The following is a 23671-nucleotide window of genomic DNA, read 5'->3' on the forward strand; positions in this document are numbered from 1 at the left end:
TCTTCCCCCCTCTGAACTCGCATGCAGGGATGCTAAGTTGTAATTCCTGTAGTGGCGGAACACATCAGCTTTGGTGAGCTCCGGACAAGCTATTTCGGGGGTTTCCCAGAGCTTCGGTAGGCCTAAGCTACAACTAGATGTCTTTATGCGGGTCAGCAAGCAACCTAATGTTCTTACTTCTCAGTGCATCCCATATTTCTCTAAATTCGTTTTTGTAGGATAAGAGTTCCGGCACGGACCACAATCTTTTCCAGTATGTTAAGGGACGTGATAGCATAACGTCCTCGATGGGGAGTAGCCCTAGATCCATGCGTAGTGGTACAAGTGGGGTACTCACAGGAAGACCCAATATGTTCCTCAAAAAGGTGTGTTCTACCTTCACTAGGCTCGGGCATTTTTGATGACCCCAGAGTTCATCCCCATATAGTGCTGCCGCTCTAGCCTGCAGCTTGTATATTTCGACAACTGGAGCCGCAGGCTTGTACTCTGACTCCCTGTGCAGCCTCTGGATCCCCCCACCACTTTTGTTAACTTGAGTGCAGCTTTAGCCAGCTGCGTCTGCCACTCCAGGTGTTCTCCCAGTGTAATACCCAAATAATCAAAAGTCTTTACTCTCTTGAGTGGGATTCCTCCTAAGAGGGGACTCGGGCGTGTCTGTCTCGGGGGGTTAAAAATCATGAAATTGGTTTTGTCTAGGTTTATCTCCAAACCCCTAGACACAGAAATCCGCAAAGCCATCCAGGGTACGTTGGATGCCCGTTAATGTCTTGGACAACAACAAAGTATCGTCCGCGAACATCAGGGCGGGCACCCGACCAGTAACTAGCCTCAGGGCATCTATATTCCTGGCACCAAGAAGGTGTTCTACCAGGCCGTTTATATAAAGGCAGAAAAGGGTGGGAGCCAGGACACAACCCTGGCCTACCCCTTGATTTACCGGGAAGCAGGATGACTATGCACCATGCTTCCCGCACCTTACTTGAGCATAGGTGCCAATATGAAGCCTCATTAGAACATTAAGAAGGTAATAAGGTATACCCAACTCATGTAATACCCTCCACAGTTTGTCTCTAGGCACCAGGTCAAATGCTGACCGTAGGTCAACAAAGATCATGTAGAGGCTGCCACCCACTACAATCACTGTCTTCCAGTAAAAGACCTGAAGTCTAAATAACTGATCCACAGTTGATGCACCCTGCCTAAAACCAGCCTGGAATGTAGATAAAATCTCATTATCTTCCATCCAACTCTGCAATCTGCCCAATATGATCCGTCTCATTAATTTTTGTGTCACGTCTATCAGGCTGATGGATCTGTAGTTGGACGGTTTAAGAGGACAGCCTTTTTTATAGATGGGAACTATTTCAGCGCCACACCACGTTTCCGGAGGATCCATACCTTTTAATATGGCGTTAAAAAGAACGCATAGGTAAGGAGCCCATATTTTCAGTTCAGAGCGGTACAAATCTCCCAGTAGCTTATCCAGATCTGGGGCCTTGTTTGGAGCTAGTTTCAGAATAGCAGTCTCAACCTCAATAGAAGTGATCTCCCAGGCCCCCTCCAGTCGATACTCTTGAGGGGGGCATGGGAGAGGAGTCACAAGGCAGTCATTACTCGAGGCAGAGTACAAAGCCCCAAAATGGGATTCCCAAGTGGATGCAGCTACATTGGGTTCATTAGTCAATTCAGTAAGCTCACCTTCCTGATGTAATATGGTTCAGAAAGTGAGACTTTTGTTCTAATCGATATTATAATTCCAGTTCACCGTAACAAAATGAGGGTCCTTACTGGTCATCAGCGATGCGCTAGAATTACTTCAGCAACCATCCTTATCTTGGGGTTGCGCTGCAGTTCAATGAACGTATAGTGAGGGCAGCTCTGCTAACAACTTAACAACACGTACCCGCCACTATTGCAACAGCTTTAGAAAGGTGCAATTTTTTTTAACCCTTTTTGAACTCATTGCAACAGCTTTAGAAAGGTGCAATTTTTTTAACCCTTTTTGAACTCATCGTCCAACAAATAAGAAAACAACTCTTGTCATCGTAAAGCTCAAAGATTTATAATCGCCTATAGGTGGCAGCACCATTGACTCAGATGAACTCGTCTATAGGTGGCAGCACCATTGACTCAGATGAGCAGGTCTGCTTATTTCTCGCCAGCGACTAAAGAATGCTGCTGAGACCATAGTATTTAAAATGTTAGTTGAGGTAAATGAAACAGCAGTTCACCCATTATACTATGCCCACGAAAGAGAATAAGGTAAATTAATATTTTAACTCTTGTCCTCGAACATCTGAGGAAGTGTTTGAGAGCCTTCCATTCTATAGCGACAAAAAAAAAGCTTTGAAAATGCAATGGGTATCGCCTTTGATTAGGTTAAAGCCATTTGATTGCTAATGGTATTGTATAGCAACGCAAATGGCTTTGGCATGAGGAAAGGCGAGACCTATTGCATTTTTAATGCTTGTTATTCTTCACATTTGTACCTCCCAATTATACTAAATGTGTACTCGTGGTCAGAGAACACCACGTACAGAGTACGGTGAAGTAGCCTTCGTCAGGCTACCTGATGTAGAAACAAAAGCCCAACATTCACATTCAGTAGAAGAGTAGAAACCCTATTCATGCCTAGACGTGTGAAACAATACTTGCATGTACTCCAGTGCTTGACCATAATACAGTATCTGTTGTGAAATAGCTATGCGAGCTTAAAGCCGGCACAGCGATCTTCGTGCCATCTGCAGGACACTATGTCCAATCAAGGTAAGGCCATTTACGATGCCAATCTTTCCGAAGCTGCTCACATGAGTGCCATAGAGTCAATAATAAATTCTAGGCGGCCCAAGACCATTGCTTGTGTGGCATGTGTACTATGGAAAGAATATTATTCTGAAAGTGAATTTTTGGAGTGTGTCACTGTAATTGGTTGCAGATGTACCTGCATTTCTAGCAATCAAGGTGTATAAATAACTGTAAATGACCCCTCCTCATCGAAGCAAAGTCCTGTTTTAGAGAAGCCACAGTTTGATTTATGTAGTTATTACTAGAACACATTGCACTGGTATTGTCTGGTAGCTCTATATTGCAGAACTGCAGTTTTATCACAAAACTGTTCGATGAAGTGGTCTGACAAATTTAGATCCCAAATGCCTTTCTTGATTGACAGTACCTGTTACTTCTCTGCTGGATTTAGTATTTATGCCCCAGAGTTTCAGAGACCCCTCTGAGAGAGTCCACAGTGCAAAGGGAACCACAAACAGCGGAAGTGTGGGAATGATACCACTTCCACTGGGATCACAGCCCACTGGACGTCGGACACTGTTTTTGCTTGTCTCCCAGTTCTGTTTTCCTTCCCCCTCCCCCTCCTATTTTCCTCACTCATTTGTGGTCTACCCACCCACTCCTATCCCTCTCTCCCCTTCACTGCTTTTTTCCTTACATCTATGTTTTTAACTCTTGTAACTTCGCTCAAGTAACTCAAGAATCTTGTAACTATGCTCTGAAGCAATGTGAGATGTAATGTGAAAATGCACTTATATAGCGCGCTACCACTCCAAGGAGTATCTTGGCGCTTCAAAACCTTCTTACAGTACGCAGCAGAGAATCCATGGCAAAGATAGCAGTTCTGTGGGAGGGATCAGATTAATGCTAGGCATCCTGAGTCTGACAAGGAATAAATCCATGTTTTTAATAGCTTTCTGAACATTTGCTCTGTTGCCGATTGACGCAGGGATGGAGGCAGTTTGTTCCATGCCTTGGCGCCAATGACTGCTATGGATTTTCCTCCTCTTTTCCTAAACCTGGGAACATGAAGCAGATTAGCAGTGGATGTCCTGAGTGCCCTTGACAGATGGTATGGTCTAAAGTACTTACGCAAATACAGTGGGCCTTGATGGTGGAAAGCTCTGTATGTAATGATGAGAACCTTAAACAGGATGCGCTTATGTACTGGGAGCCAGTGTAGAGCATCCAAGGCTGCCGAGGCCGAGGACTTTCTAGGCAGTCTAAAGACTAACCTGGCTGCTGCATGCTGGACCATTTGAAGTCTGTGCAGGGCTGATTTACTTAGCCCTGCATACAGACCGTTGCAGTAATCCAGCCTGGATGTTATTAATGTTACAGCGACCGTGCGTCTGGCACTCAAAGGAAGAAGGTCAAAAAACCTTCTGAGACCTCTAATGATATTAAAGCGGACTCCTGCTACTTCTTTGGCTTGTTGGTTGAAAGACAAGGTGCTATCGAATTTAATGCCCAAGTTTCGTGCTGTATTAATAGTTTTTGGGGGGGCTTCCACTTTTTCGGGCCACCAGTCTTGTGGACAAAAACAGTTGTTAGGACCAAAGGGCACAATCTCTGTTTTGGCAGAATTACATTTTAAGTGGTTGCGTGTCATCCACTCGAAAGTAGCTGCCAAGCATTCTTTTAATGTGATTTCCGCGTTAGATTGATTTTTGTCCAGTGTCAGCCGTAGCAAGGCGATGTAAAAGGATAGCATGGGAAACCGTGTCGAATGCTGCAGAGAGATCTAATAGGATCAGGACAGCCAGCTTTCCCTGATCCAGTGCAGCACGGATGGTTTCAGTGGATGACAAAAGTGCAGATTCGGTGGAATGGCGGGTCCTGAAACCTGCTCGACATGGGTTCAGAATGTCATTTTCATCCAGAAATGCTGTCAGTTGTTTATTGACAAATGTTTCTGTGATTTTACAGATGGCGGGAAGAAGGGAAATGGGACGTAAATTGGACAGAGTTGTAGGGTCCTGTATAGCATTTTTTGCAGTGGTCTCACTGCTGCCACCTTCCATTTTAGGGGAATCTCCCCTGATTGGAGGGACAAGTTAATGATAGAATTTATGCAGGGATTGACCTCTTGGATTATAGATTTAAGGAATACAGGGGAGCAGGGGTCGAATGGCGATCCTGACTTAAGGGCAGATATTCCCTGAAAGGAATCTTCTAAACTAATATATCTGAAGCTTTCCCATCTGGTTTGATGCAGGTTCAAATCCATTTCAACCTCATGCTCTTCTTTCTCAAATTGGGGAAAGTCTTTAGTGAGGATGTCTATTTTATGGGTGAAATAGTCGGCTATATCATTACACAGGGTCTGGGAGGGAGGGATCTTTTGGGTTAGAACTTTGGGCTTAGTGAAGCTATTAACAATTTTAAATATTTCTTTTTGTTTGTTGTTTGATGCTTCAATGCGGGCGGTAAAGTATTTCATTTTTGCAGTTTTTACAGAGGCGTGATATAATCTGCTAGCACTCTTGTATATCTCTTTTGCTTTATTTTCGTAACCCAGTCGCCATTTTCGCTCCAAAAGTCTAACTTCCCCCAGTTGTTTTTTAAGTTTACTTACGTACCAGGGAGCAGATAGTTTCCTTTTCCCTCTGGTGCCAGTTCTTTCTGGGATTCTGATGTTATTCCCAATCTCTGTCACTCAACTCTCAAATCTCTGATAGTCCGTCGTGGTGTTCCCTGAGAGAGTTGGTTTACTCTCCTTCGCCCATCTACCTAGGATAGGGTGCTCCACAATTTCCCCCCAACTTGGTAGGGTTCTTCCCTTGTTATCTGCCTCTTTAGAGGTCATCTCATTCCCCTTTAGTGCAATGTTAAATTCGATATAGAAATGATCCGTCCACACTTGTGGTGTGGGGCTTTTGACCGTCATTTCATCCAGGTTAGAACCAATGCAATCGAGGGTATGTCCCGCCTCGTGAGTTGCTTCTAACGTCCTTAGCATAAGTCCCAACACCTGTAATGTTTCTTTGAAACTGGAGGCGTACAGATCATTCGGCTCTTCTAAATGGAGATTCAAATCTCCTAAGAGGGTGAAATTAGCATACCTAAGGGTCAAATCACCCAGCACTTCCCCTACACTGGCAAGAAACTGCGTGGGATGGCCAGGAGGGCGGTATACGAATGCCCCCGAAAAGGTAAAGGTGTTGTGCACGTGTATGCAAAAGTTCAGGCTCTCAACCCCTCTAATATCTGGAAGCTCCCTGACTAAGCATTTCATAGTGTCCCTATGTATAATGGCCAATCCGCCACCACGCTGTTCTCTACAATCTTGTCTACAGATAGCGAACCCAGGAGGTAGGGCACATACTATGTCTGGATTAGACCACTCACAAAGCCAGGTTTCTGTAATAAATAGGCAGTCAAGCTCATTTTCAGTAATCAGGTCAAATATGTGGAGAGAGTTTTTACACATAGATCGTGCATTAATCAGACCACACTTCATATATTTGGGTGTCTCTTTATTATTAATCAAGTGATAAGGTTCCAAAGTGTGTCTACAGGTCGGACAGCTTATAGGACCCACCCATTTATCTACATTCAGTGCATGTTCACAGTTACTGTGTGCAACTATATTCAATGCTAAAATATCCCTTCTAGATAAAGTCGTCACCTGAGCATGATGGTTGGCCCTAGGCACGTCCTCGTCGCGGACGAGCGCAGACGGGTTAGACTCAGGCTCGACTCCGGCGCGACAATGGTGCGCCCGCTGCTCGCGTTCGCTGCGCGAAGCGGTGGCCATCTTTCTTTGTAGTCCCTTCTACAGCGCAAGGGCGCTGGGACTTGTAGTTCAACACAGGAATTGTGAGGGGACTGGTCCCGCGTCACCGGCCACAGTACCTAATCGTCTGTGAGCTCGGAGGGGGACGCGTAAGTCATGCAGTATGTGGGTTTAAGGCAGTGGGCTGAGTTAAAAATCACAAATTACGCCGCAAATAAAAACACAAGAAACACAATGTTTAAAATGCAGTCAGGCTACCACCCGGCTTCCGCCTCAGGTGCAAAGGTTAATTAAGCGCTAATGGCAGGAACAGCTTATTAGTATTCACCAGGCTCCCGCCTCGCATGTAAAAGGAATCTCACGCCTTGCAAAGCACCTCCTCCCTTTGTAGTCCCTTCTACAGCGCAAGGGCGCTGGGACTTGTAGTTCAACACAGGAATTGTGAGGGGGCTGGTCCCGCGTCACCGGCCACAGTAGCTAATCGTCTGTGAGCTCGGAGGGGGACGCGTAAGTCATGCAGTATGTGGGTTTAAGGCAGTGGGCTGAGTTAAAAATCACAAATTACGTCACAAATAAAAACACAAGAAAAAAATGTTTAAAATGCAGTCGGGCTACCACCCGGCTTCCGCCTCAGGTGCAAAGGTTAATTAAGCGCTAATGGCAGGAACAGCTTAGTAGTATTCACCAGGCTCCCGCCTCGCATGTAAAAGGAATGTTCGTCCTCATGTAAAGTGCTCTGATACCTCCGGGTCTAGCCAGCGCTATATAAAACTTTTAAAATAAATGAAATAAATAAATAATAATTAATTTACTCCATTTGCCAAACAATCTACCATCTGCTGTAAAATTTGCAGATTCTAACCAGAAAAATGGTCCTATGTCAAACGGATCAAAAGTTGTTAAATACGGTGTCATAGTTGCATCGCAGAAGAGGGCACTTCTCAAAGGTTGATTTTCATCTTTCGGTTGAATAATGCTCAGGTACCCCTCGCCCAGACCCACCACTCTCAAACTTCACCAGGAGCCACTGGATTGCAGTTCTAGTTGTATTTATAGAGTCTCAATAGAGAAAGAATGTGATGCAAGTTCTGCTCGTCGTGATATACACTACTTTTCCAGAGGATTGACTGAAACTCAACAATCTCTCTTTTCTCCCACTTACTCTGATAAATGTAGTTAATTATAGTGTTACAACATGTATTTTCTCTAACATGCATTTCTCTTCCTTTGTAAAATTGCCACTTATATGATGTAGTTACATAGATGGCATGTTTCTCTTCCCACCCCTGTTTCCCCGTTGGTACGCTCCGTTGTCCTCTGGAGGCTACCTTAGAATGTTGAGTGAGGCAGTTGCTTTCTACTGGAGTTGTTGACTACTGGTGGAGAGAGGAGTTGTGAATAAAGAAGAGTTATTACCTGAAGAAGACTTTGTCTTTTTATCACATAGTTTCTACTTGAATAAGCTTAATGCTATTTTGAGTAATTAAAATATGCCACTGTTCTTATGGTGTTTGGAATAAAACTATATGTTTTCACCATTTAACCCCAGAGAACAATCATAAGTCTCCTTATCGAAATACATGACTTTCTTCAAAAGCGTCTAATGCAAGAGACCCTGCTTTAATACCTTCCAGGGTAATTTGTGCCAGTGGTGGCAGAGGGTGGCATCGCCCAGTTTATTTGGCAACACAAGATTTTATAATCTGCAACTTTCATGTGACAGCCCTGTAACTTGCGCCAAAAGATTATTTGGCCCGCTACATTTTTCTTTTACATATTAAACACTTACTTTATGTAATGAATATTATACGAATACAACTGTTACGCTTCTTTAATAGATATTTATGATGTTGGAACTGTATTGGATGAAGATAGATCAACTGTTCAATGTATGATGAGAAACTTCCTCTTAATGATTTTAGAGTCTTTAGTGGAAATGCGTCCTCCTAACTTGGTTTCTTTCCTATTCATCTTAAAATTTCTTTTCATCATGATTTTGAAAAAAGTAATTTTGGTTTTGTTAAAAGTCAATTATGAAACATATCACTTCAATAAAACCAGAAGCCGCACATTAGTAAGACTACAGGTCATTGACCATGTCCCTAGCGAGATTCTGTATGTTTAGTAGTTTGACCCCTGGTTTATAAAGATAAGTTTCTCTAATAGGGTAGCATAAGACACACATATTTAATGGACAGTTTTTTTGATCTACAAACATGATAAGGCAGATTGTGCTAAGTTATTGAGTATTGAATACTCATTATATATAACATTTCATATTAATGTGTTATTTTGATGTGTTTCTCTCATCAGAGTCTTCGGAATGTTTGCCCATACAAATGACAGAGAAACAGTATATGCTTGGTTTACTTTTTCTCACTGGCTCGTGTATGCTAACAGTGCAGCAAATCCAATCATTTATAATTTCCTCAGCGGTAAGATTTCATTTCTATTTATTGTACACTTGAAATGTGATTTTGAAAATAAGTTCAGATTATTCTGCTTACAGTTGTATATTCACTATTCAAAATGGTACAATTTTCTCTCTCCTGTCAATGCCTGCAAATAAGAAGGAAAACCACTTGAACACAATCTGTTAAATCACATAAGCGAGCTAAAGAACATAGAGATGCGATTAGAAAGTCATTCATATGTACTGTAAAAATAAGCTTCTCAGATGGATCGTTAATGTATGTTTATTCCTAAAAATACATAATAAATCTTTTAGATAATAAATATTTTATTTGGAAGCAATCACAACCATATAAGATACAATGATGCAATAAGGAAATCATCATTACAAATCCCTTTAAAAGTTCAAACATAACACAACACATCCAGTTTAAACGTTCAGATAAAATGCAACTCCTGGTCTCGGGTAATTAAAAAGGGGTGTGAGAAAGCAATGCAAAACACACATAAATCCATTCAATGGTCAATGGGTCTAAAAAATCTTGATCTATAGGCGGCCTGCAAGAAATTTGTCATAGCACAAAGTATGAGTTCATTAGGCAACAGCTGTAAATACTTGAGCACCAGTCTGGGGTGCCTGAACTTCAAGCTCTTTAAAAGGGGGTGAAGAAACTGCCTTCTTGGAGAGTAAAATGTTTGCATAAAAGGACAAAATGTAATGTCCTGTGGAGACCTAGAGTCGCAGGCAGAGGGTCCTCTCAACGTTTGGGGAACAAAATCAGGAGATGGCAAAAGATGGTGAAGCAGGTTGAACCTTAAAAGGGCAGCTAAACCCTGTTGTTTGCCATTGTGAGAGTAGAGCGGCGGTTTCCCTTCCTGAATTATCCTTAACCAGGCATGCACCCTTACTGTTGGTTTCCGAAGCTCAGTATTTTTGCATCGATAGAGGTATTTTTGAAATACAGTTCCTTTACAATGTTAAGGTCCTGAGGCATTACTGAACCATGTGAAAGAAAAATCTCCGGCCTTCCTAGAGCAATAAAAGACTCCTTAACATACCGTTGTGGAAAAGTAAATTTTGCCATGTTCTGTGTCCCTACGTGTTCCCCATCCTATGTTATGTGTGCATGATTAATATGCATATGTATTTCCCCATGATCGATTAAAGACGCAATTACAGTTGTGTCCATCTCTAGTATGTCAGTTTCCAGTTCTTGTGAATACTATGAATATCAGGCCTATGTAAAGTTACGTTGCCACGTTTCCCAGTGTGCACGTTATTTCATTGAAAAGTCCCCGTTTCTAGGCCTCAAAAGGGCCCGGACACCAGATTCAGCTCCTGTCTCCTGAACCCTCGCTGAGGAGCGATACAGCCCCCACCTGTATCCTCGACCCTTCACTTACTTCCTGCCCCACAGTGCCCGGCTCGGCCTGGCTCTGCCTGTTAGTCTGCCAAGAGTATGTTATGATTCTAGTTATCAGTCCAACCCTCCTTCTCTGCATTCCTAAGCTACTGAATCGCATCAATAGTTTCCGTCATTGTCTAGCCTTTACGTCTCCATGTAGGAGAAATACTGTATTTAATGGTCATTTAATATTCCTCAGCACGCACTACATGTAGAATAATGCATGCTCCAGTCTTAGAGTCCGTTAGCCTCTCCTCTCCTGACTCTTAGTTTATATCAACATGTCCTCTAAACATTAGATACTAGATAGGGTTTAGGTACATGTCGCCCTGACTCTCCAGACTTCAGTCTCTACTCCTAGCGCAGAGTTCATAGCCCCCAGCTTCTCCTAGTAACACGTCATTGTCAGTTTGCGCACACCATTAGGTTAGAGGTCCCGGCTCCTTAGGTAGCCCCCTCCATGTTTCCGCCCCACTTATGACATATTCTGTTACGTTTACATCACATGTCCATGTATACGCCTCCTGTTACACCTACTTTCACCCTTATCTTTCGCGACTGCTATTGACCACACCCACTGCTCCGCCTATCGTATGTATTGTAATGCAACTGTTTTAGTATATATGCTTGTGTACTGTTATTAAAGTTAGCGCGCTCATTCCCTGTCCCCCCTGCAGGGCCCTGCCATCCTGTTCCCGTGCAGGTTGTCCTGTTCCTGTCCTTTATGCTGTATTAAACCTGCAAACTCCTACTACCTCGAATCTTGACTCTTATTTATTGAGCTATCTGTTATTGCTATGTCCAGTCAAACCTAGATCCGGTATTATTTATTTATATACCACATAATGGCGCCCGAATAGGGACTTGCCCTTTCCCCACGCGCCGGTGAAGCCACGTATGCCCCCTAACCCTCTGCAGCCGTGACGGAATCATACCGTGCACATGCAGATATTTCTGCTTCAAGTATCCCTCAGGCCCACGGAGGAGACGGAGGTGGCGGTCCAGCATCCAGACGAGGCGGTGGAGGAACGCGGCGAGTCCCGACCAGAGCCCAAGCCGAGAGTCCAAGGTCCGAGGTATCCGGAGGCCCACCCGTAACTGAAGTCCGAAGTTCGTCCGTCCGGCGTCGAAGCAGTCCAGTCCAGTCCGAGGCCTTCCGTTCTTGCTGCCCGGTGAGTACCGTTGCTGGGGTAGTATCTAGACAGGGTCAATCCAATTGTCTCTGGTCCGTGGGTTTGGTGGTACACAGACCCAAAACGAAGTGTCCACTCCGGTGGATGCGGGTCCTGACGTGTCTCTTTATGAGACCGGTAAGTTTCGTACTGTTTCAGCAGTGCATCTAGTTTCTGTTCTAGTCAGTTCTGTTCTCGAGAAGATTCATGTATTCTGTTTTCCGTATTCCAGGTAGTATTCTGTTCGAACTGTTATTTTAAATGTTCTTCATGTATTTTAATGTCGTGGTATGAAAGTGGTGTACTTATCGTGTTCATTGTGTATTGTATTGTGTCTAGATTACAGTTCAGTCATGCCTTTATTTTCTAAACTACGTCAGTTAAAAACCAGAAAAGGTCTGTTAGAAGAAGCAGTTCCTGTCCCGCCTAGGGACAGTCCAGGTCATTTTATGTATCAGAAGCATGGCATAAGTGCCATATTATATCTAGATTTATGGGTGGAGTACACCAAAGAGTTAGAAGAAAAGTATAGATGGCCTGTATCAGGCACGTGGGATGCCGAGTGCATCATGCGAGTAGAAGAAGCATTATGGAAAAAGAAAGCCAGACAGTCACAGAAAGATGCCATCGAGTTATGGCGCAAAGAATCTCATAAAAGAACCGAAAAAGAAATCAGAAAGTCAGAATTAAGTAGAGAATCCTTAGAACGAGCCCAAGAAAGGGAACTAATCGAGATAGGTGAACGAGTTAAAACCGAACAGTCAGACAGACAGAGGAATGCCCTTATTAAGGGTATGTACCCTCTTCTTGCCGAGGGCTTGCCAAAAGCAACCCCGGAGGCATCCAGTAATTTTCCGCCACCATTAGTTCCGACCAAGCTACGTCACAAACCGACCGCAGCTGATATTTTCATTTCGTCCTATTTGGACGACACGGTTCCAGAATATGCAAATCCTGTTCCGCCAGTCCCTGTAAATAATGTAAATCCTGCTCCTCCAGACACCGGAGTACCTGCTACGGTACCCCCGGTCCAGCCTACATTACAATTTCCCACTCTGCCAGCACGAAGAGTATCAGTCGACGATTCCAGTATAGGGGCCGCAGGAGGAGGTCCTCCTGGTACCCCGCCACCACACCAACGAGTAACGATAGTCGAGTTACATGAAAGTGCGTTACAGCGTACGCCCAAATATAAGTCCGTTGCAGAAATCCGACGAGCTCTTACTGAATGCCGCTATGATCCAGTTGCAGGTGATGATAGCACAGTTATATATTCCATCCGTGTAAGACGGGTGACCGGGTATTTGGACACCCTACCGAATATGAAAGAAGATCTAGACAGAATATATCGTTTCATCCGTACAGGGAATGATCCAGAAAGCATTGGTGAAGCCATGTCTCAAAGGAAAGCTGAGATCCAGCTCATGATATTAAAGTTTCTGATTAATTGTTTAATAAGGGAACAAGATTATCCGACCAAAGATCCGGCCGAAATGAGAATCCTGACAAGGTGGAGTGATAATATAGCCGAGGGTAAACACAGAACTATCAGTAGTATAGAGAGTATGTACAAGAGAATTCGTAAGGAAATAATAAAGTTACATGAACAACGTAAAGCAGCACAAGTAAGCGAGAAAGAAAATGACTCTTCTACTGAAGAGGTAGAGGACGAGAATCCCGCCAGAATAGCGTATGTAGGTAGAACTAGACTTTCCGACCGACATTCACGTCTAGATTACAAGAAAACTGTTCCTCATCCAGCACCAGAACAAAGTTCCCTAGAACAAGTATTTCAAGCTACCGATCACATTCTGAAATCACGAATCGGTTATAGTGAGTTAAGTACTATGCATGAACAAGAACTAGCCCGATCAGCAGTCCGATGGATTACTGATTCTACCACTTTTCCAGACGAAATAGTGGCACGAATGTTTCTGAAACTGCCCCCAGCCGAGCAACGACTGGTGGGTATGTATATGATCCAGCACCTCATTACTCTGTATGAGGGTCAACATTCTGATCCAGGTCCGTTACACGATGTCCTGAACGAGTTACTCCAGTATAGATGGAAAGGTTTAGGTACCGATTTAATTAGTGTCATTCTAGAACAACGCCACAAATATGGAACGTTCCTGAACCCGCATTTTGTTCATGTTTCACCTCCAGAAAGTAAACCGTTTTACATAGATAGACAGAATCCGTTACGAGAAGTACACCCAGTCAGGACAGCAGATGGTGAAATGCAAAGAGTATTTGTTTACACTCCGATTACAAAGATGGAACTCTTAGAGATGAAGAAATTAATTCCCTGTCATGACAAAGATCCAGCAGGGTTCCACCGAGAATTAAAAGACATGCTCCGTATGGGAGAATACACGTATCCAGATATTATTAAAATGCTAAAGGTCCTGTTGCCCGCAGGGGTATACGAAAAACTCAAGGAAAAAGAATGGGAGGTGGGAGAGAAAAAGATCGATTGGGCAGTTCTAGAAGCTGAAGATAAGATACGAGTACCAGGTACCGGTCTTGGAGAGAAATGTAAAGAATTACCTGAATTATTGATACAAGTTTTGCCAAGATTATTAGCCACTAAAAAGGAAGACTGGGATGCAATCTCAGCCTGTAAACAGAAACAAGACGAAGACACTAGTGATTTTTATTCTAGATTTGAGAAATGCTTTATTATAAACAGTGGCCTCAAGACGAGTAGCGAGTCATACCCTCATCTTTTTGTTACTAAATTAGTCGAGAATTCAAGTCCACAAGTTAAGAATCGAGTTTTGAAAGTCGAAAGTACCTGGCAAGCTAATACCCCGTCCCAAATGTTACAGATGCTTCAGTATCACCAGAATAGAATCAGAGAAGAGCAAGATCATGAAAGAAAACGTATGAAAGACACGAAAATGAAAGTACTAGTTGCACAATCTGTTCCTCAAGACAGTCAGAAGAGGGGTACGAATCAAGCCAGTCATCCTGCAGTTCCCGTTAAAGGGACCTGCAATTATTGTAAACAGCCAGGTCATTTTATAAACGAGTGTGCAGTTCTGAAACACAATATAGCTACTGGTAAGACTAAAGAAAGACCACGTCCGCCTAGACAAGAACAAGTTTCACAGACTTCTCAGCCACAGAATGCACAACAGACAGTTCCAGCGCCGCAGCCTATTGCTGCAACACAGCATGTTACACAGCAGATGTACCAGTATGCACAGTCCGAGTATCCAGAGTATCAGCAGTACTCATGAAACAGCCTAGAGAGGGAGGTAGGCTTGCCTCTCATCGAGATTCCTGTAGATCAAGAGGGTCCCTATGTTCACAGTCAAGTACTAGGGAAAGACAGAAAGTTTTTGATTGATACAGGGGCAAGTAGGACCACCATTAGTCACGCCGAAGTTCCAGGGGCTCCGCTTTCAGGCTCTAGAAATGTTTCCCTTGGATTTTCAGGAAAGCCTATTGTAAATGAGATTTCTAAGCCAGTTACTCTAGAAGTAGGTCCATTGTCCCGCACTACTGATCTGTTACTTACGAAGTCATGTCCAGAAAATCTGTTAGGTATTAAAACACTGAAAGAATTAGGTGCAGTTATTTGCTGCTCCCCAGAGGGAATACGCCTGTTTCTACGTGACTTCAAGGGTCACTATGTATTACGAGATTTTGATCCGAGATTGTCCAATGTACCGCAGCATCTATGGGCGCAAGGTCCAACTGATGTAGGTTATATGCAAATCACACCCCATCGTGTGACTCTCAAACCAGGTGTAGTGTTACCACGAATCAGACAGTACAGATTGCCACCTGAGGCTGTAGCAGCCTTATCCAAAATTATTGACGAGCTCATGGCTCAAGGAGTAGTTGTAGAAACTGACTCCAATGTATGTAATTCTCCGATCATTCCAGTCATGAAACGTACTGATCCAAATGCACCCCCAGTATATCGATTAGTGATTGACCTTCGAGAACTTAATAAATGTATTATTCCCCAGTACCCAGTTGTCCCAGATATCTCTTCCCTATTGACAGCCATTGATTCCGAAGCCTCATTTTTTACAGTCATAGACCTCAAGAACGCGTTTTTCAGTGTCCCCATTCATCCAGACAGCCAGTTTCTTTTCGGATTTTGTTTAAATGGAAGGAGCTATAAATTCACACGAGCTCCTCAAGGTTTCACAGAAAGTCCTAGTATTTACAGTCAAGCACTTAAGAGACAACTAGACAATATTCACATGCCAACTGACACTGCCCTGCTCCAGTATGTCGATGATCTACTGATCACAGCCCGTTCTGAACGTGCTTGCGAGCGAGCATCACTTACAGTCCTGTATTTCCTTGCCGAGATGGGGCACAAGGTGTCCCCTTCGAAGCTTCAATTCTGTGTCCAGCAAGTGATCTATTTAGGCCACTTACTGTCCAAGAGGGGTAGGCAGTTGACACCCGACCGTATCCAGTTAATAGCGAGTCTTCCTCAGCCCAAGACCCAGAAGGAGGTACGTGCTTTTATCGGCCTTACTTCTTATTGCAGACAATGGATTCCTCAGTATGCATTTCTAGCTAAGCCACTGATACAGTTAACGACACAGGAGGCAGCTGTATCGACTGTCCTCCCTTGGACATCTGAACATACACTTAGTTTCAATGAGTTAAAGAAAGCTTTATGCCAAGCTCCAGTTCTAGCTACACCGAACTACAGTAAGCCTTTTACACTTTTCGTCACTGAACGTGAAGGTACAGCATTATCTGTTCTCACACAAGATCAAGTCGGTCAATACAAGCCCTGTGCTTATTTTTCGAGCACATTAGATCCTGTAGCCCAGGCTTTGCCTGCGTGCCTCAAGTCAGTTGCAGCCACAGCACTAGCTATCAGACAAAGTGATTCCATAGTATTAGGACATTCCTTGACAGTACAAGTTCCACACTCCGTGGAAGTTCTTTTAAACTGTACACAGACTCAACACTTGACAATTGCACGTTTAACAGGTTATGAACTGACACTGTTCCAGCCACACATAGAAATCAGACGCTGCAACGTTCTAAATCCTGCTACACTGTTATCGTCAGTTAATTCGAATCCTGCCACACACGACTGTGTGGAAGTAGTTAACACTATGACTAAGCCAAGACAAGATCTGACAGATATTCCATTACCAGATCCCGACCTGACACTTTATGTGGATGGTTCATGTATGAGAACAAGTACAGGAGAACTAGTAGCCGCGTATGCAGTGACTACTGACACTGAAGTTATAGAAACACACAGTATTGACACCCTGTCTGCTCAAGCAGCAGAGCTAGTTGCTCTGACCCAAGCCTGCATACACGCTAAGAACCTGAAAGTCAATGTTTACACAGATTCACGTTACGCATTCGGAGTCGTACACGACTTTGGAGTGCTCTGGCAGGAGAGAGGTTTCATGACTTCTCATGGAACCAAGATTCAGCATGGTCTCCTTATTCAAGCTCTGTTAGATGCCATACACTTACCGACATCTATTGCTATCATGAAATGCAAAGCACATACGAAAGTTACTGACATTATTTCTCAAGGTAATGATCTAGCAGATCGCACAGCCAAGCTTACAGCACAGACTCCAGACATTTCAGTTAATCCAACACAGACCCATACTCCAGATCCGACTACATGCATGACAGTTAAGGACCCTACTCAAGATGTCATAGATATCCAGTTACATGCTACTCCCGATGAAATTAAGAAATGGTCCGAACAAGGAGGGGTCCAGACAGATCAGGGATGGGTAACGAAGGGAAAAGCCACATGGTTTCTCCCCGACTCAATGGTTCAAGTCATTATCAATACCGCACATAGTCCAGCACATTTAGGAGAAAAAGCTATGTTAGACAGTATCCAGAACATTTGGTTCAACAAGCATTTACGAGCTGCAGCCAAGCAGAAAGTCCGTACCTGTATGATATGTTGCCAGTTTAATCCAGGTAAAAGTGTCCCGGTGGAACAAGGTGGATTCCAGCCCCCTGACCACCCTTTTGAAGTCCTCCAAATGGATTATATTCAGATGGAGCGATGTCGAGGTTTCAAGTATGTCCTTGTAGTTGTATGCGCTTTGTCCAGATGGACAGAAGCATATCCGGTCCCAGATTACACAGCCGCGACCACTGCCAAGCAGTTGGTTCGTGAATTCTTCCCCCGCTACGGACTCCCTAGAGTCGTATATTCTGACAACGGCCAGCCATTCTCATCTGAACTCATGAAACATGTTTCCCTTTTGTTAGGGTACCAGTGGAAGTTCCATTGTGTACGCCATCCTGAAGCAGCCGGTCTCGTAGAGAGACATAATCAGACCCTGAAAATCCGCATTGCCAAAATATGTAAAGAGAAAGGTGTGGACTGGCTAGTAGCTCTGCCAGTTGCTTTGTTTTATATGTGCATGGTCGCACATTCCAGATCAGGTCTGTCCCCGTATGAGGTCGTATTCGGCCGCCCCCCTAATATGTGGGGTACACCTAGACCCCGAAGTATTACAGATGTTTCAAGTAATATGCTGACAGATTACCTAGCTTCCTTGATGTCTGCCCTACACTCTTGTCGTTCACAGGTTGCCGCCGCATTTCCAGACAATACCGAGGTGGCACCGCATGAAATCGTTCCCGGATGCATGGTTCTTGTCCGGAATTTTGATCGTTCAAGTCCGCTGGAGCCCCGCTGGAAGGAGCCCAAGCAGGTCCACCTGGCCACCCGTACTGCCGTCAAGCTGGAAGGCAGGAAGGGCTGGGTCCACCTGTCTCATGTGAAAAAATTTTATGGACTAAAGACTGTCTCCAAGAACATTTCCGAGGATTTTAAGGATTGCCAAAGTACTATTCTCAAGGACTGTCCCGCAAAAGACAATGATACAGATCCCTCCCTGTTAGAGAAAACTCCGCAGCAGGAGTACAAGCTAAAATTAAGGTCTAGTAAAATAAGTCAGCCAGTTTGATTGTCTAAGTCCTCCCCTAGGTGAAACGGTTAGACCGGTTCCTGACATGTATATAATAGACCCCCATAGAGAGAGAGTTAGTGAGAACTCTAAAAGTTGCACTATTATTTTATGTTTTCTGCTATATCTCAGCCTTATGATTACCTGCACAAGTTATGCATTTTATTTGTATTTTCCAGTTTCTCATGTAAATAAGTCTTCTAATGTTACAGTAGAGCACACGTTTAGTGATCTGCCTCCTCATGAACTCTCATATCGTCTTGCTATGCGTAATAATTCCTTTATCCGCATGTTACATTACTCACACCAGACCAGCAATGCCACAAATTGTTGGGTGTGTGGTCGACTTCCCCCTTTCCAGACACCGAAGGGAGTTCTGCCACTCTTTCCTTATCCATTTTCACATAACGGTTCGTGTGGAGCATGGTCCACGTTAACGTCATCCTTAACAGATATGTCTTTTCTTAACAGTACATGTTTCCCAGACAAGCAAGGTCTTCCCCACAGAACAGGGTTAGATCTAGAAAATGAAGTTTGCAATTTGGGTAATTATTCTTCGAATTTCATGGTCCTGAATGTTCAGTCTGATACTACTCCAGACTTACCTGCTATGTCAGTATTACCAGTCAAAGGTGAATTATGTGTCCGAAAGAATGGTTCCGTACATGTAGGCCATAGTGATTGTACTACTATTGTCAAGTATAGTGACAGTAGGAAATCTATTTTCAAAGCTTCACGTCATTCTTATTTTGTTTGTGGTCAGACCGCATATGTTCGTCTGCCCCTCGAGTGGGAGGGTACCTGTTACATTGCCTTCCTACTGCCACCAGTTTTTCTAGCCCCACCTGACTATCATAGGAATTCCCACCTAGTACATACGAGACACAAAAGAGACCTCCCGATTGTCGATTATACTGAAACTGCTCTAGAACAATACATAGATATCAATAAAGGTGTCTTTCCTTATTTAGGTACTGTTGTGAATAGTAAACTGATACGTAGATTAATCAGAACACTTGAAGCAGTAGTGATTGAGACTACTTCTGCTCTAGGTAATTTAACCGAAGAGCAATCCTTTATGAGAATTGTCGTGCTCCAGAATCGTCTCGTCCTTGACGTCATACTGGCCGATAGGGGTGGGGCATGTAGAGTCATCGGATCTAGTTGCTGCATTTTCATTCCTAATAACGCGCCGTCTGTTTATTCAGCTATAACCAGACTCCATAAAATTGCCCATATGTTACACCAAGATCCAGGCACCTGGACCTGGTCCGGTTGGTTCTGGAATATAATTTCCGCCTGGGGATGGAAAGTGTTGTCCTTTCTAGGTATTGCAGTAGCGATCATATTCAGTTGCTGCCTCTGTATACAATGTGGCCCTGCAATTTGTGGCATTTGTGCTACCTCTTGTATTCCTAGTCCCAAGTCCCGTCCTAAATCCCGTTCCAAGAAAATTCGAGACGAGCAAATGATACTGTATGAAATGATAGATGGTATCATGAATATTATTGTTTCCTGATGGAAACGTAGTGACAAGGAGGGAATGTGGAAAAGTAAATTTTGCCATGTTCTGTGTCCCTACGTGTTCCCCATCCTATGTTATGTGTGCATGATTAATATGCATATGTATTTCCCCATGATCGATTAAAGACGCAATTACAGTTGTGTCCATCTCTAGTATGTCAGTTTCCAGTTCTCGTGAATACTATGAATATCAGGCCTATGTAAAGTTACGTTGCCACGTTTCCCAGTGTGCACGTTATTTCATTGAAAAGTCCCCGTTTCTAGGCCTCAAAAGGGCCCGGACACCAGATTCAGCTCCTGTCTCCTGAACCCTCGCTGAGGAGCGATACAGCCCCCACCTGTATCCTCGACCCTTCACTTACTTCCTGCCCCACAGTGCCCGGCTCGGCCTGGCTCTGCCTGTTAGTCTGCCAAGAGTATGTTATGATTCTAGTTATCAGTCCAACCCTCCTTCTCTGCATTCCTAAGCTACTGAATCGCATCAATAGTTTCCGTCATTGTCTAGCCTTTACGTCTCCATGTAGGAGAAATACTGTATTTAATGGTCATTTAATATTCCTCAGCACGCACTACATGTAGAATAATGCATGCTCCAGTCTTAGAGTCCGTTAGCCTCTCCTCTCCTGACTCTTAGTTTATATCAACATGTCCTCTAAACATTAGATACTAGATAGGGTTTAGGTACATGTCGCCCTGACTCTCCAGACTTCAGTCTCTACTCCTAGCGCAGAGTTCATAGCCCCCAGCTTCTCCTAGTAACACGTCATTGTCAGTTTGCGCACACCATTAGGTTAGAGGTCCCGGCTCCTTAGGTAGCCCCCTCCATGTTTCCGCCCCATTTATGACATATTCTGTTACGTTTACATCACATGTCCATGTATACGCCTCCTGTTACACCTACTTTCACCCTTATCTTTCGCGACTGCTATTGACCACACCCACTGCTCCGCCTATCGTATGTATTGTAATGCAACTGTTTTAGTATATATGCTTGTGTACTGTTATTAAAGTTAGCGCGCTCATTCCCTGTCCCCCCTGCAGGGCCCTGCCATCCTGTTCCCGTGCAGGTTGTCCTGTTCCTGTCCTTTATGCTGTATTAAACCTGCAAACTCCTACTACCTCGAATCTTGACTCTTATTTATTGAGCTATCTGTTATTGCTATGTCCAGTCAAACCTAGATCCGGTATTATTTATTTATATACCACACCGTAACCAAGGAATTTTAAAGGCATGCTCTAATGACAGACAGGCTAAAACAATCAGGCGATTTAGGCCCTTATTCTCCCATGACCATATTTTTACCCAGCACAACAGGGGCTTAACTGCCACCTAGTTGACTAAGAAATTAACGTCACGCTCTTTGTGTACTGCATAGGAGGGAGTACTCCGAATCCAATGCAAAAACTTGTTTTGGGCCACCTGTAGCTTGTGTGCTGATATATATCCCCAGACTTCACTACCATATAACACCTTTAAGGTGTTGTGAATGTACTAGGACCCTAATTAAATATCCCCGATTCATGCCCTTATGCGGTTATAACAAAACATATCCTTATAAAGGCATAAGAATCATGTCCATATTTAGTCATAGCCAATGCAGTCCAAATACGGCAAGGCTACTCCCATAGACTGCTAGAAATTACAACGCGTTCTTTAAACAAACCAAGCCTCCAGCAGCCTGGGAATTCCCCCTGCTTTTGTTTTGATTTGCACAAGAACTCCTGGAGTCCAGAAAGAACTGTTAGTTCTTAGTGACGTCTTATGTCCAACCTTACGTCAAACCCGGCACCTTCCAGGTATAAATATACCAACATTGCCTTAAGCAAACACACGGTGGTTTGGAGCAGAGCGGCTATCTACGTGCCTGACGCCCAGCTAATGCGAGTGCCGAAGGAAGCCGACCCTCCCATTTGACGCACTGAGAGAGACGCTGTCTTTTCTCCTGCCGAAAAATCCAGCTCCGGTGTTTCCAGTCACCCTTGCGGGTTGCTGGGAGATCGAGTCGTGAGAGAGAGATACAAGACCTCCTTCATTCTAGAACAAAGGTACGGAGCTGATTAAACCTTAAGAGAATTCTTGACTCAGATTCTTGGCAAAAACCAACTTAACTTAAAACTGTACCTTACTTACTCCTTCCCACGTATTAGGCTTAGGTCAGGTACACCGGGCTAGACGTATCTTAGAAGCACCAGTTGAGTACGTTTAGTCAATGATTTTATGTATGTATATATTTTATCCGTTTTAAAGCATCATATGGCTCAGAAACCATATAAATGCTTTTACAGTATTTCATAATACTACTTTTACTGTACGCGCTTTACTTCATGATAAGTATTGCAATTGTGGCAACTCACTTCTCTTGCATGAGAAAGAGGACTGCTCAATAAATAACACCTTTTATTGAAAACGCCCGTCTCTCTATTTCTCTGCACTCTGGTGAAACTAAGTATGCACGATTGACTGAGTGAAATAACTGTCTATTGTTTTCACACGACTCTAGAGATATACTCTTTATTCTGAGGGAGCAAAGTTGTCATGTTTATGCAGTTGTCAGAAACTAATCCCTTCTTGTCTAATCAGGAAAGTTAACTCCTTCCTGTTCATTCGAGAAAGTTTCTAGTGACCTCTGAGCTAGCTGGCAAACCTAATTAAGTCTAACATAGTCAGTAGAGACCTAGATGACCTCAGTCCTACGTCTAAACTGCTGTTTATGTTATTCTAATGCACAGAGCCTATTGGGAATATAGGAACTACACTACATGGTGCCCAACGTTTGGCAAGGCGATAATCTAACGCAAGACATTAGAGTAACCTAGTCGTGCTTTTTCACAGAGACCCCTTTTCCCGTAAAAACTCCAATAGACGTCTGGAGTGGGTAAAAGGTTAATATCCGCAGGAACTTAGTAGGAAGAGATTCCTATGTCTTAGTTTTTGGTTTAGTCAACGTTGAAGGATACAGTGTTCCAAAATATTGTGCACCTAATCTTTGTTTCCTTGAAACTTGATCTGCAACAAAAAACTTTCTGTCAGTAAAATGCCGGAAGGTGATGAAGAAAGAGATGCTTTAGCAGCTCAACTCCTAGCGGATGACACAAGTCTCCGAGATGAAGACCCGAATGCTATAATCATTCCGGTAAATGTAAGAAGAACTATAACTCTTAAACTTATAGAAAATGGACTATCATCGAGAGGTGGTACAATCATATTCATGGTAGAGGCCCCTGAATATCGCCAGACAGAGGTATTCTATTCATGGATACATTTTCCAGCAGCACACGCGGTAACACAAGATTTCCACTATTACAAAATAGAGGAACCTCCAGAGGAATACGCTCCTTTCGAGGACGTTGAAATTCCACTAACATACCAAGAGCACCTGCTCTGGTTTAATGGCGCCCTAAAACATCAAAATCATATCACCAGGCTAGGTCTACTAGGTAGACCAGGAGTCACATGGCCGGTTCTAGCCAGCTATACACTACATCCCGACATTGAAAAAATGTCAGACCGGGAACTTTTAGCTCAACTAAAGCTAATAATTAAAATACATAGACAATTGGTCCAATATGTCATGCGGACTTCAACAGTCTAACCAGCAATAAAAATTCCACAGCACACCCCTCACCAGGGGAACACAAATAAAATCACACCACAGAATATACAATCAGCGATTGGCAAAATACCCG

The 23671-nt window shown here is 43.6% G+C and overlaps 1 protein-coding gene and 1 non-coding gene across 2 annotated transcripts in view; both read left to right on the forward strand.

Moving 5' to 3' along the window:
• HCRTR2 (hypocretin receptor 2) overlaps positions 1 to 23671 on the forward strand; it is a 1670131-nt gene that overhangs the window by 1565402 nt on the left and 81058 nt on the right. Inside the window, exon 6 of the mRNA XM_078646799.1 lies at positions 8837 to 8958. Within this exon, the coding sequence (XP_078502925.1) occupies positions 8837 to 8958 (122 nt within the window). The remainder of the gene's footprint in view (positions 1 to 8836; positions 8959 to 23671) is intronic.
• Positions 1823 to 1948, forward strand: LOC144765463 (U4atac minor spliceosomal RNA). Its single transcript, XR_013597445.1, has one exon. It is a non-coding gene; the product is annotated as a U4atac minor spliceosomal RNA (small nuclear RNA).

Source organism: Lissotriton helveticus, chromosome 6 (genome assembly GCF_964261635.1).
Source record: "Lissotriton helveticus chromosome 6, aLisHel1.1, whole genome shotgun sequence".
In the NCBI taxonomy this organism is placed as follows: Eukaryota; Metazoa; Chordata; class Amphibia; order Caudata; family Salamandridae; genus Lissotriton; species Lissotriton helveticus.